At 39.2% G+C, this 14,369-nt stretch overlaps 1 protein-coding gene across 2 annotated transcripts in view; it reads right to left on the bottom strand.

The window, feature by feature from the left end:
* Positions 1 to 14,369, bottom strand: part of RPTOR (regulatory associated protein of MTOR complex 1) — a 547,756-nt gene that overhangs the window by 93,800 nt on the left and 439,587 nt on the right. For both annotated transcript variants that reach the window (XM_036753902.1, XM_036753901.1), the window contains exons 22-23: positions 2,520 to 2,623; positions 1,642 to 1,825 (exon numbers count right to left, since the gene is read on the bottom strand). In XM_036753902.1, coding sequence (XP_036609797.1) covers positions 1,642 to 1,825; positions 2,520 to 2,623 — 288 coding nt within the window. The remainder of the gene's footprint in view (positions 1 to 1,641; positions 1,826 to 2,519; positions 2,624 to 14,369) is intronic.

The following is a 14,369-nucleotide window of genomic DNA, read 5'->3' on the forward strand; positions in this document are numbered from 1 at the left end:
AGGGTCCTTGAGGGCAGGGACTACCTTTGATTCGCTTGTAGCTGTATCCCCAGCACCTTAGCAGAGTAACAGGCATATATAGTAAAGGCTTAATAAATTCTTGTTGACTGACTCAACTAACTTTTATTTATTCTTTATATTTAATGTGTTTATACTCATATACATGCTGGTTGCTTCCCACATTAGAACGTGAGATTCTTGAGGATACAGATTGTTTCCTTTATTATGTGTATATCCCCAGTACCTAACACAATGCCTGGCACATAGTATTGATCAATAAATACTTACTTGTTGATTCCCTAATGATAAACAACTGGACTGGGAAAATCCAGAAGAGGGCATAAAGTAAAAAAGAACAATTTCTTCAGGTAGGATTTGAAACCTAATTATGGCAGCAATCTTAGTGATGTGTTTGTGTTGGGACAATCAAACAAAATGTCTCTTGTTAGCTATGCCAAAATTGGAGTCCAGAAATGTTAGCCAATAATAAACACAAACACAAGCTTACATCTGGCTTGATTTCTTGATTAGACTGGCAGATGAAGCAGCAGCTGCCATTATGTCAGGTTTCATCCACAGGAGAGCTAAGCTTCAGACTTGGTACCACTTGGCAGTCTCTACTACTGAGCAGCCGAGGCATGGAGGAGCAGGTGGTATTCTTCATTAGGAACAAGGTACAGTTGCTGAATGACATTTGTAAAACTTTGCCCACCACCTGCCAGCATTGTGCTTAGCCAGTATGACGGCTACTTTTTAATCTACTGGGCACAATGATTCTCTTCAGTTATTCCCCTTTCTTCCCCTTTCATCAGTAGACTCTGCTAACCCCTCCAGTGTCCAGAGGCCTAGAATGCACCACACAAATGCAACCATACCACAGGCCCACTCACTTTATACATATGCATTTGGTATATCCCAAAATTTCTTTTTAGTCCCTGTGACCTTGGCACAAGAAGCCAGAAAAAGGCCAGAGATATTTGTCAAGAATCATTTAGTAGACACGATCTTGACAAATAGCATCCTCACCATGCAAAGTAAAACATGAAGTTGTCTCTTCAGAATATATTTTGAAATGTGTTGAGGAAACAGTATCAGTATATGTAGAAGACTTGAATGTTTTTTTAAAAAAAACCTGCTCAGATTAAACAATTCTATTCAATAGCTGTGGTTAAAATTGCCACACCAAGTGTTGCAAAATAATATTTCTCCAGGAGGAAGGAAAATCGATTTTACTTTTTGGTTTTATTTGATGGAAGTTGCCAAGAATAGAAGAAATGAGACAGGTGGCGGCAGCAGAAAAATAAATGCACATTGCAATATTCATAAAGGATATGGTATCTCAAACAACAGGGCAGATGTGTATGCAAAAGAGAGACAGGAAGGGGTAATCTGACTAAAGGGACTAAAAAGGAGAACAGAGTTGGATGAGTTGTAGGAGATAATCTTAGTTCTGTTTGTTACAAACTGAGTGACGTGAAGTTATTTAAATCCTGATACCTGTCTTCTAACACCTGAGAAATATGAACACCAGCCCTTGATTATGAACTAAACAGAATGGCTGTAAAGGACTTACAGGAAAATAATGAGCCCCTGGAAGGCTCTGTCAAAAAGTAAAGGTGGTTGTTGGCTGTAGTTGTTTACCTGATCTGGACCCTTGTCAAACATCTTTCGTGTCCTGGGGAACTGGTGGGAGTGAGGTGTATACTGCACACCCATGGTACCCACATTAGCTGGTCTGCCCGATGGAATGTCCCGGCTGCCTGGCTGCTTAGTCACATCATTGGTCAGGCTGGAGCTGCTGGTACTGGATGTTGGAGGGGAGCCTCTGCCAGAGGGAGAAGTATAAGAGATGAATATCATGTTTTACAAAAAACTTCTTACTTAAAAATAAAAACTTTCATTATCCCCCATCTAGATCTCACAGAGATCCTAAGAGGTCATCAGGACTAGCACCTTGTCTCTAAGCACATACTCTTAAATTACTGAACATTACTATGCAGTGGGACACTTTAATTCCTTTCCCAACTAAGTCTTTTTCACAGAAAATTATTATATGTAGGCTAAGAATTAACTGAATTAACAGCAAAATGTATCATTTCTACTCTTAACAGTAAGGGATACAGAATAATTTACTATGTTTTATCTGCATTTGTCATGCAATTAAATTACTCCCTGAGGTACAAAACTGTCATAGGGAAAAGTCTTCCTGTAAGTTTTCTAATCGGGATGTGCTGCTATTGACTTTTACAATTTTATAGGAACACCAAGGAGACTTTTAATTGTCATACTACATACAAACAATGGACTGACCTCAACTTGGAGAAGACCTCTGGGAATGGAGGAAAGTATATTTTCCTCCTGGCGGGAGGAAGAGGGTGGGGGCAGGGGAATGGTATGGAAGTAGGAGATGGTGAAGAAATAGACAAAGTATGAAAAAGAGCATATCATCCAAAAGAGAAAGTACTAAAAAAAAATAAACCAAGGGAGTAAAGGACTCTAAATCAGTTAAGATAACTTACCCCACTTGGTGAATGTGCATGCCCTTGTTGGTAGGGCTAGCTGGGGCAGACTGAGTAAGAGAAGAAGTGTCAAGGATGCGCTGAGGACGGGCATTGACAGTGGCCTGTAGAAAAAAGGGACAAACAGCAAGAAAGATTAATCAATCAATCTGCAAGCATTTATTAAAAGTCTCCTAAATGCCAGGGACAAACATAATGAATCCTTCCTCCCAAGGAGCTTACATTCGAATGGGGGAGATAACAAGGACACAGGTAAGCAGAAGGATTGAGATAGGGACTGGACCTGTAAATCCACTGGTGGAGGAAACTTCCTACACCTACCAATGTAGGTTGGCACCTTCTTGGTAACTTTCAGACTTTCACAGTTGCCTGGGCAACTGGGAGGGTAAGTGAATTGCCCAGGGTCACACAACATATAAAGATATATCCTGAACAAATATAACGAGGGTAAATACAAATTATTACATAGTCATTGAACACCCTGTAGTCTCAGGGGGAGGGCACTAGCAGTTTAGGGAATCAGGGAAGACTTCACATAGAAGGTGGTGTGTGAGCTATGGCTTGAAAGAAGAGAGGGATTCTCTGAGGTAAAGGTGAGGAGGGAGTGCATTGGTCAAGCGTAATAACCCCTTCTCAGGTTTACAAGATAAAAGTACAAGGTTATACGGCTCTACAACTACAAACTAATGAGCATTTAAAAAAAAAGAATTTTGCCTGTAAAAACGCAGACGAGCTATTCACAAAATGCAATTCTTGATATTTACTTGCTTGAAAAATTCTAAACCAATTCAATCTAACAAGTATTTATTAAGTACATATTCTGGGCAAGGCTAAGTACTATGTACTCTGTACTGAGTGCTGGGGGTGCAAAGACAAAATGAAAAGCAGTCGCTGCTCTTACAGTCTACTAATTGTTTACCTGGGATCCAATAAGCCCTAACTACAGCAATTATTATAAAACTAGTTATGCACTACCTTAGTTTACACTTTTCATCACCTCTCGTTTGAACTACTACAATGGCCTCCTAGGGAACTTCCTCTGTCCTTTTCCACTGTTCTCTTCTCTGATTTCTAGCTTCGAAAATAACCTTCCCAGGGAAAAGGTTAGAACATGTAACTGCTCTGCACAAAAAAATTCAGTGGCTCTCTACTGCCTCTAGGATACATTCAAACACCTTACCCTGGCATTTAAAGCCCTCTACCATCTGGCTCCTACCCACCTTTTCCAGCTTTAATTCATGATACTCCTCATTACACTCTTTATGTTCCAGCCAAATGGGGCTACTAGCTGTTTCCTGGACTTGGCTTTATACCCAGTTGTAAATGTTCTTTCCTGTCTCAAACTACTTTGCATTTACTATCTGTGCATGTACAAGCTTCAAGAGATTATTTTCTTCCCAACTTGATATTCCCCACACTAAACACAGTGCCTTGTACATACTACGTATTTGAGAAATATGTTGAATTGAAAAAAAAAAAAGTTACAAACTGGTTAAAAATGAAACAAAGCCAACATTACAAGGGTGGAGGGAAGGCCTCTAACTTCCTAATCTATAGTGAGCTGCTCCTCCTCAAATGCTGTGACACTACTTTGTCTGAAACTTTCCTTTGCCCCTATCACATACAAGCATATGTTCTAATTACTTGTGTGAATGACATGTCCCTGTCCATCCCCTTCCCTCCCTCTACCAGCATGGGGGGTGAATCAGAGGTTGGAATACACACTAATTATGAGACTATCATAATGATAGAGGCAAGAAACCACAACAGCCTAAGGGGCTAGCCTTGGGGGATGTTGTGCAGGCAGAATCGATAAGAGTTAGCACATAATTGGATATGGGGAGTAAGGTAAAGGGAAAGTTGAGAATATGTTTGAGATTAAAAAACTGGGTAACTAAAAGGATGCTGGTGCCCACAAAAGAACTATGGACACACCTGGATGTGGGATAGGTATATGAGAAAATAAAGGAAAGCCATGTGAAGTCTGAAGACAAAGATCTGCTTATGCACACACAATCCACTGGAACACACTACAAGTAGAAGTACTTTTATTTAAGGTTACTTTCCCAAGGGCTATACTCCCTTTGAGGAGAGTGGTTTGTCTGGAGCAAATTCTCAACTTTCCTTTCTCTTCTTTCCCCCTCCCCCCACCACGTCTGAGCTCTCACACCACTTCAGCTTTCAGACGAATCCTCTTGAACATTGTGGTTCTCATTTTGAGGAGGTTCGAGTAGTGGTAGACTCATTACAATACTGTACATCATGTATTCTTCAAAAAGAAGAAAGCAGACTGTATGCTCTGAAGAGTAAAGCTGGGTACCTGAGCTGGCCTTCGACTCTATTATCTGCTTCTGTTCTTGTTCAAAGCCATATGAGTACTCTACCTCTTGCTCCTACCTGAAAACATAGCTCTGTTGACTATGGAATGGAAATAATTACATGCGAATAGAAAGAGAAGATATATATTTTAAAAGTACCTAGGACTGTAATTATGCCAGAAATTCAATGCATGGGACCCATGTCCCAACCTAGACCTCTGTCATTAAAGTTGGTTTGTATTCATTTAGCTCCATAAAGAAATTTATAAAATCCTTGGAGAATTTGGGCTGAGAGGAACAACTAGAATAAAGGGCTCTCTACTATTTTTTTCTTGAAGAGAAAAAGAATTCAGCTTGAACTGCAAAACAAGCTCTCGTGTCTCAGTTCCGTGACTTAGTGATGTGAGAAAACACTTGTTCATCTTAAAATAATTTATCTCATGTCACAGAATTTTTTTTCTTTCTGTATTCCTTCATCAAAAATACTTACCACACATTTATGCTTATAATGCCTGAAATATTTTTTTAAAATCTATGTACAATAGGAACAGTAACTTTGAATATCTGTCCCTGGTTGAAATAGTATAGACCAAGAATTGCTTCTGAATGTTCTGATCTGAATATGTGAAACATGTAACTAGGGAAGTAAGTGGAAGGGTAATTAAGCCTCAGGCCTTCTGAGGGAGCAGCTTGATGGAGCCATCCTGGGAAGTTGCTTCATTAATGAGTCATACCCATGAAGCTCTACTTAAAGAATTCAAGGCTTTCTATAATTGTATCCAACTGTGTTGCCATTAGCATTTGGAGAAACCAGAGAAGTCAATCATTTTCATTTTTATTTTTATTTTCTCAATTTTATGGGCTCAAAACATTTTCATCAAATTTACTTTGATGCTAAACCCTGTGGATGATGGGAAAATAGTCAATGCTGTAAAGCTTCCTTCCTCTGGGGCTTTTGTATGGCTTGAAATTCCAACACAGGAAAAAAATCTGTGCCAGCTTAAGACTTGGCACCCAGGAGGGCAGGGTTTCTTTGTTTTAGGACTTAATACAGATTTGGAAACCTGAAGTCTGGTTTAGGGTTATTAATGGTAGGGAAATGATAAGCAAACAAGACTGTTTATTGGCAAGTGGATTGCCTTTTTTAAAAACCTAAATTTTGCAAAGATTTTTCTTTTTTAATAAGCACCCAGCACAGTTTTAGGGGAGGAGCTCAGATCCACTCTGGACACCCAAAGTCGTTAGATTTCAAAGAACTTATGACACCCACATAGAATGATGACCTAGTTTTAAGGGACACAGCAGAGGAAACAGACAATGTCAGATTAAAACAAAACAAAACCTATTTAACGAGACCTTGAATTGGCAACTGCTTACATATCTCTATTTCTTCCTGAATACATAACTCAACTTCCAAAAAATTTAATTTTTCATTCATAAATGTCAATTAATAGTTAGGAACTTTGGAAAGGCAACCAGTCCACAGATTTAAAATGCAAGACAAATTAATTACATAATCGTTCATTTAAATAGCATCAGAGCATCCAGGACTCAGTTTAACAAACATTTATTAAGTCTGCTTGCTGTGTACAGAGCACTGAATTAGTCAGAATTCGGGAGAAAACAAAGTTACTGGGAGACAATGTCCCTGGCTCACAGGATATGGCCATATTACAATAGAAAAATAATATATCAGAGAGGTACAAAAGGCATTTGGGCAGTAAAAGAAGGTTGCTAAGGTCACAAATGAAATAAGATTTCTTAATATTATAAATAAAGGTTTTCTCCTCTGTAGAATGTAAACTCCTTGAAGGCAAAGACTGTTTTAATTTTTGTCTTTGTATCCTGGGTCACTAACACAGTAAGAAACACAAAGACACTAAATAATTGTGTATAGAATTGAATCCTTGCCATAAGCCTGGAAACTGGGATGTTGAAAAACTCCCCCCTCCCCCCTCAATGAATTATCTCCACTGTGAAACCTATCCAGTATAAGTACTTTTGAGTCAAATTCTTCAGTTTGTTTTCTCTTAAGTAGGCAAATTGCTCGACCAACCTCACATCCCTCTCCCCAACTTCCAAAGTCTGAAAAGAATCATATTTCAGATAAATAAAGGGGAGAAACTTAAACTAAGAAACTGTCATTTCATTTCATATTGCTCATTTGGGAATAATTTTTGACTGTTCTTCCCCACACTTTCAGAAAAATGGTTGAAGGCAGAGGAGGAATACTTTGTTGTCGAACCGGAAAACTTCACCAAAATTCAGCAACCTTTCAATTATTTAAGGAATATAAAAGCTCCAACAACCACTGCCTTAGACAGTGACTCATTACTCAAACTTCTCAGACACTCAAGAGATGATCCCACTCTGAATGTGCCATTCCATTCTACTCTGTGGATTCATCAGCCCCCACAATATCTGCAAAGAAGTCCTAACAAGAAAAATGAGTAGGAGTTACTGGGTTCTTAACTCACTTTTCTACTTCAGGGCTTCCCAACATCACTAAGGAGTAGGATTTCAGCCTTGGGTGAATGGATTTTTGCTTTTTCCTGGCTTCCCTTATAGCAGTACCCTTTCTGGATCATTGTTATTCTTTCAGAAAGTGAATTAATTTTGCTATATGTTATCTAAACAGACAAATAGTTCTTTACTAGTTCAGTTAACATCTATTACTTTTTACTTAGAGTAGTAGAATCGACTTCAAATAGAAACAGGGCACCTAACCTATACATAAAGATTCTTGCAGGCTGCATATATTGACTTGGCAAATCACATATTGACATCATCTATGTTTCATTGTATTTATTTTGTTAAATATTTCCCAATGACATTTTAATCTGGTTCCATGAGGTGTATGACACCTCTGACTTATGGACAATTTGGCATGGTGGATAGAGAGTAGATCCCAGAGCCACTAAAACCTAGGTTTTATGCCTTCAATGTATACTGCCTGTGTGATCCCACACAAGTCACTTACCTCTCAGTGCTCTGGGTAATTCTCTAAATCTTTAAATTTCAGAGAACTAGTAACCTGCATGGTAGAAGGAGTTCCCTCATCTGACAATTTCCTACACCAATTAAATCACAGCTCCAGTTCCTATCCCGATTCTTGTTTTTATTTTATCAGTCTTTTGGTGAAATATCTACTTCAAGAAAGAAGCATGGATAAGGAGGAGCTGCCCAGTATATATTTTCAGATTCCAGATCTTGGTGGACTGGGTGCTCTCTGAACCTGAACAGAAGAGAACCTATCCATAACTCTTCCTACTTTTCAATTCTTGTTTTTGCTTTTCTATGTATACTTTATCCTGGGTTACCTACCTTAATAAAAGAATCATGAAGTTGTTTTAGTAGCTTGTGGGTATCAATGAAGAGCTCAGATCGTTATCCATCCTTCTTCCTATGTGACAGGTCCACTTCCCTTTCTGATCACACATAACCCTTGTGGATGTCTTCTACGCCTAATCTCCCAACAATCTTTGTGGCTGTACCCTATTTTCGTAAACACTAAATCTTTCCATTTTATTCTGGGTCACTTACAATATTTTTTCTTCCAAGACCTTGGAGTTCCCTGAAGAATATGGTAGTTAAACAGATTACTGAACATACTTATTGTTATAGGTGGATTGCCCATTACATTTTTTTTGTCTGGAAAACTTTTGTTAGAAACACACACACACACACACACACATACACAGAATTTTAAGGCCACATTTTGTTTGAGTCTAAAGCTTTTTCCACATGGTAGAATCTTATGTTTTATGAAAATGGTCATAAAGATAAGAAAATGTTATCTGGATAAGTAATTGCTTATGCATTCCTGGTCTCCATTTCAAAATTACTGTTTATGTGCAATTTTTTGATTCTTTTGAAATCTTTCCCTTTTAGAGATATCTTGAAAAAACCCTGAATCCCTTTAAAATTATGCCCCCTTCAGGGGAGGAGCCAAGATGGCGGCTTGAAAACAGGGACTCGCTTAAGGTCTCCCCCAAATCCCTCAAAACACCTGTAAAAAAATGACTCTAAACAAATTTTTAGAGCTACGGAACCTACGAAATAACAGAGAGAAACAAATCTCCAGCCCAAGACAGCCTGGATGGTTGCTAGGAAGGGTCTACCGCACCATGCTGGGAGTGGAGCACAGCCCAACATGGGCTATGCCTGGACAGACCACGCCAGGAGTAGACCAGGCGGGGAAGGCCTCAGGGCCCTGAATCACTGAGCTGTGGCAATTACCAGACTTCTCAACTCACAAATGCCAAAGACAATGGAGCAGGTCACTGGGAAAACTGCTGGATCTGGGTGAGAGAAGTGCACTGTCTGTCCCCAGCCCTGGGGGTGGTGGGCAGCAGCAGCAGTAAGCTCCAGTGACTGCTTCCAAAGCTCCAGCAGCAGCTGCTTCCAGAGCCCCTTGCCCACATAGTGGGAAGAATCAAGTGGCTGATCACAGAGTGAATGCAGGGAGTGCTTTGCTGGCACAGAGGAAGGGTTATTTTGCATTGCCCTGCTTGGATCTGGGTCACAGTCCTGGTTGGCAGTTCTTGGGAGAGGAGGAGCGCTGGTGTGGCAGAACCTGTGGTGACTGTGGAGTAGAAGTAGCTCTGAAAACAGCAGCGCAAAACCCCTGAAACTTGGGACAAAGCACTCTTCACTCTGAAAGCACGCATACCCTGACAAAAAGCTCAAAAGTCAAGTAATTGACTAGGAAGATAAGCAAGCAGCATAAAAGGACTCAGACTATACAATCTTTCTTTGGTGACAAAGAAGATCAAAACATATAGCCAGAAGAAATCAATAAAATCAAAGATCCTACATCAAAAGCCTCCAGGAAAAAATATCAATTGGCCTCAGGCCATGGAAAAGCTCAAAAAGGATTTGGAAAAGCAAGTAAGAGAAGTAGAAGAAAAATTGAGAAGAGGAATGAGAGTGATGAAAGAAAATCATGAAAAACAAGTCAATGACTTACTAAAGGAGACCCCCAAAATACACAAGAAAATAAAACCTTAAAAAAATAGACAAACCCAAATGGCAAAAGAGCTCCAAAAAGCCAATGAGAAGAAGAATGTCCTAAAAGGCAGAATTAGCCAAATGGAAAAGGAGGTCCAAAAGACCACTGAAGAAAATACTACTTTTTAAAAAAATGGAGCAAGTGGAAGCTAGTGACTTTATGAGAAATCAAGAAACTATAAAACAGAACCAAAAGAATGAAAAAATGGAAGACAATGTGAAATATCTCATTGGAAAAACCACTGACCTGGAGAATAGATCCAGGAGAGATAATTTAAAAATTACTGGACTACCTGAAAGCCATGATCAAAAAAAAAAAAGAGCCTAGACATCATCTTTCAAGAAATTATCAAGGAAAACTGCCCTGAGATTCTAGAGCCTGAGGGTAAAATAGAAACAGAAAGAATCCACCTCTTGCCTCTTGAAAAAGATCCCTGAAAGAAAACTAGGAATATTGTAGCCAAATTCCAGAGTTCCCAGGGGAAAATATTGCAAGCAGCCAGAAAGAAACAATTTGAGTATTGTGGAAATACAATCAGGATAACACAAGATCTAGCAGCTTCTCTATTAAGGGATTGAAGGGCTTGGAATATGATATTCTGGAGGTCAAAGGAGCTAGGATTAAAACCAAGAATCACCTACCCAGCAAAACTGAGTATAAATACTCCAGGACTAAACATGGATTTTCAATAAAATAGAGGACTTTCAAGTATTCTTTTTTTTTTTGGCACTGAATATGGTGACTTTATTTATGGTACACAATATAAGACTCTCAGCTTCATGGGACAAGGATGTGAATGGGACATGGGATCCCCAGTATAGGAACATAGGTTAGGAAGTATTCTTGATGAAAAGGCCAGAGCTGAATAGAAAATATGATTTTCAAATAGAAGAATCAAGAGAAGCATGAAAAGGTAAACAGGAAAGAGAAAACATAAGGGACTTAGGGTAGTTGGAGGATACACACACACACACACACACATATAGACAGATATATATAGACAGAGGTCACAGGGTGAGTTGAATATGAAGGGATGATATCTAAAAAATAAAATAAATTAAGGGGTGAGAGAGGAATATATTAGGAGAAGGAGAAAGGGAGAGATAGAATGGAGTAAATTCTCACATAAAAGTGGCAAGAAAAAGCAGTTATAATGGAAGGGAAGAAGGTGCAGGTAAAAGGGAATGAGTCAATCTTGCTCTCACTGGTTTTGACTTAAGGAGGGAATAACATATACACTCAATTGGGTATCTTACCCTACAGGAAAGTAGGGGGGAAGGGGATAAGGGAGGGGGATGATAGAAGGGAGGGAAGATTGGGGGAGGAGGTAATCAAAAGCAAACACTTTTGAAAAGGGACAGGGTCAAGGGAGAAAAATGAATAAAGGGGGACAGGATAGGATGGAGGGAAATATAGTCTTTCAGAACATGACTATTATGGAAGTGTTTTGCATAATGATACATATGTGGCCTGTGTTGAATTGCTTACCTTCTCAAGGAATGTAGGTGGGGAGGGGAGAAGGGAGAAAATTTGGAACTCAAAGTTCTAAAAACAAATGCTCAAAAAAAAAGTTGTTTTTACATGCAATTGGGAAATAAGATATACAGGCAATGGGGTATAGAAATCTATCTTGTCCTACAAGAAATTAAGGGAGAAGGGGATGGGGGAGTGGAGTGGGGTGACAGAAGAGAAGGCAGACTGAGGAAAGGGGCAATCAGAATATATGCCATCTTGGGGTGGGGGGAGGGTAGCAATGGGGAGAAAATTTGTAACTCAAAATCTTGGGGAAATCAATGTTGAAAACTAAAAATATTAAATAATAATTAAAAAAGAAAAGGAAAAAAATTATTTTCCCTTCAGCACAGCTTCCTTCTCTATGTATTTGGTGAGGATCAACTTCATTTTCTCAAGTACTGTTACCATTTATTTAAATAATACACTATAAATATAAGTGTCAGACTCCAAATATCATTGCTGACGAAAATACCAAACATACACCTGAAGTATTTTTCTACTTAACATCCAGCTGTTATCTTCTTATTGGTTTACTACTAATTATTATGACTGATGTTCTCTAAATTTGTCTGGATCAGCTGTGTCTCTTGCCAAACTCCATGTAGTACTTTACACTTAATTAAAAAAAAATCGTGTCATCATGGCATAGTGAAAAAAAGTGTCAGATGTGGACTCAGCAGACCTTGGAATGAATCTTAGCTTAGATATTTATTGGTTATTGACCCTGGGCAAGTCACTTACCTTCTTTCAATCACTATTCTTATCTGTGAAATGGAGGTAATAATACATATGCTACTTCACTGAGTTGCAAGATTTGTGAACCATAAAGAAAGTAATCAATCAATATTTATTAAGTGGCACTATGTGCCAGGCACTGTTTTAGGTGCTGAGGATACAATACAAAGAATAAAAGTGTTCCTACTCACAAGGAGCTTTCATTCTAATGGGAGAGAGAACAAGTACCTATATAAATATTTGCAGTGTCAATATGAAATGAATAAATACAAAATATACAGAGGGGTTAAAAATACTAGAAAGCCTTCATGGAGAATATGGTGCTTGCTTCAGCTGCACCTTAAAAGTCTAAGAGGGATTCCAAGAGACTGTGGGAAGGAGAGCATGCCAGGCACATGGGACAGTCAGTGTGAAGGTAGAGAAACAGGAGAGGGAGTATTGGTTATGAAGATAAGTGAGAAGGTCAGGTTGGCTGGACCTCAGAATGACAGAGGAAGAATACAATGAAACTAGAAAGATGTTGGGGCCAGGTTGTTAAGGGTTTTAACAGCCAAACAGAGGAGTTTATATTTTATCCTAGAGGCAATAGGAAGCCACTTGAATTGATTGAATGAGGGAGTCAAATAGACAGATATGCACTTAAAGAAAATCACTCTGGCAGCTGTGTGTAGGACAGACTACAGTGGAGAGAGATTTGAGGTAGGGAGACCAATCGGAGACTGGAACGAAAATCTAGGTGAAAGGTAATAAAGGCCTGAACTAAGGTGGTAGCTGTGAGTAGAGGAGTCAGATGAGAGATACATTGATGGTGGTGTCTTGACAGAAATAGGTAAGAGGGATGGATGTAGGAGGTGGAGGTGGGGGGGAACGAATAATAAACAGCCAAGTTTTACAGTTTAAAATAGACAATAGCTAATTGGTATTATGGAACTGAAGCACAAAGGAGAGACTGGGGTTGGAAATATATATGTGTGAGTGTGTGTATAATATGTTATACACACTTACACACGCACACACACACACACACACATATTTATGCATATTAGAGAGTGCAGAGGGAGGTGGAAAGAGGAATTAGGACATAACCATGGAAGATATCCACAGTTGCAGGGTACAATCTGGATGGTGAACAAGCAAAGGAGACCAAGAAGGAACAGTCAGATAGGTACGAGGAGAATAAGGAGAGTAGTGTCACAAAAACCCAGAGAAGATGAAGTATCCAGTAGGAGAAGGTGATGTGATATCAAATGCAGCAGCTAGATATAGGGGGATTAGGATTGAGAAAAGACCATCACATTTGAAAGTTCAGAAACTGTTGATAACTTTGAAGAAATGAATTTCAGTTGAGTGATAAAATCACATGCCAGACTGTAAAGGGTTGAGGAGCAAATGAGAGGAGAGGAAACCAAGGCAGCAAGTATAAAAAGCTTTTTTAGAGTTTGGTTGAGAAAAGGAGGAGAGATACAGGATGATACCTTGAGGGGATGGTGGAGTCTAGTGAAAGTTTTTTCAAGGAGGGGGGGTAGAGCTGGAAATGTTTGAAGGCAGCAGGGAAGGAATTGGTGCAGAGGGATGGTTTCTCCTGGAGAAAATGGGAGGGGATGAGATTAGTGCACATGTAGAGGGATTGGTTTTAGCGAGGAGAAGGGCCACCTCTTTGTCAGAGACTGGGAGAAAGGAGAAGAGAGAGGGGATGATGGCAGAGGGGTTTGAAATGAAGAAGGGGAAAAGAAGGAGCTCACCTCGAATGGCCTCAATTTTCTCAGTAAAGTAAGAGGCAAAGTCCAAGAGGAGGTTTGGAATAGCTTCTGTGGGAGGTGAGACAGGGAATCAATTAGGGAGGAATATACAAATGTGAGTAATTATTATTGTGCTGTAGTTTTATAAATGAGCCTGTTCTCTAAACTGGTGCTGTCCTTTGCTGGCATGTCATTTTACATGGCAAAAAGAACAAGTTTTTAGTGGATGCTATAGTTTATAGAATCTTTTCATCCTTCTCATTTTGTTGACTTTTGTATCAATTAAAAAATTTCTATGAAATGTTGATGGAGTCGTTACCTTTACTTTTGTCTATTTCTGATTTTGCAGAGTCTACCAACCACTCGTTTAAACATGCGTTGCAGCCTCTGTGGTGTAAATAATGTCATTTTTTAATCTTTATCCCTTGTATTCTGAGCCTGATTTTGACCTTTTCTTTAACCCCGAGATGATCTGACTCCACAAACAGCTGAGTGAAAAAAGACTCTTACTCAGTCACCTTCATTCTGGTGA

This window comes from Trichosurus vulpecula, chromosome 4, assembly GCF_011100635.1.
Source record: "Trichosurus vulpecula isolate mTriVul1 chromosome 4, mTriVul1.pri, whole genome shotgun sequence".
NCBI lineage: Eukaryota > Metazoa > Chordata > Mammalia > Diprotodontia > Phalangeridae > Trichosurus > Trichosurus vulpecula.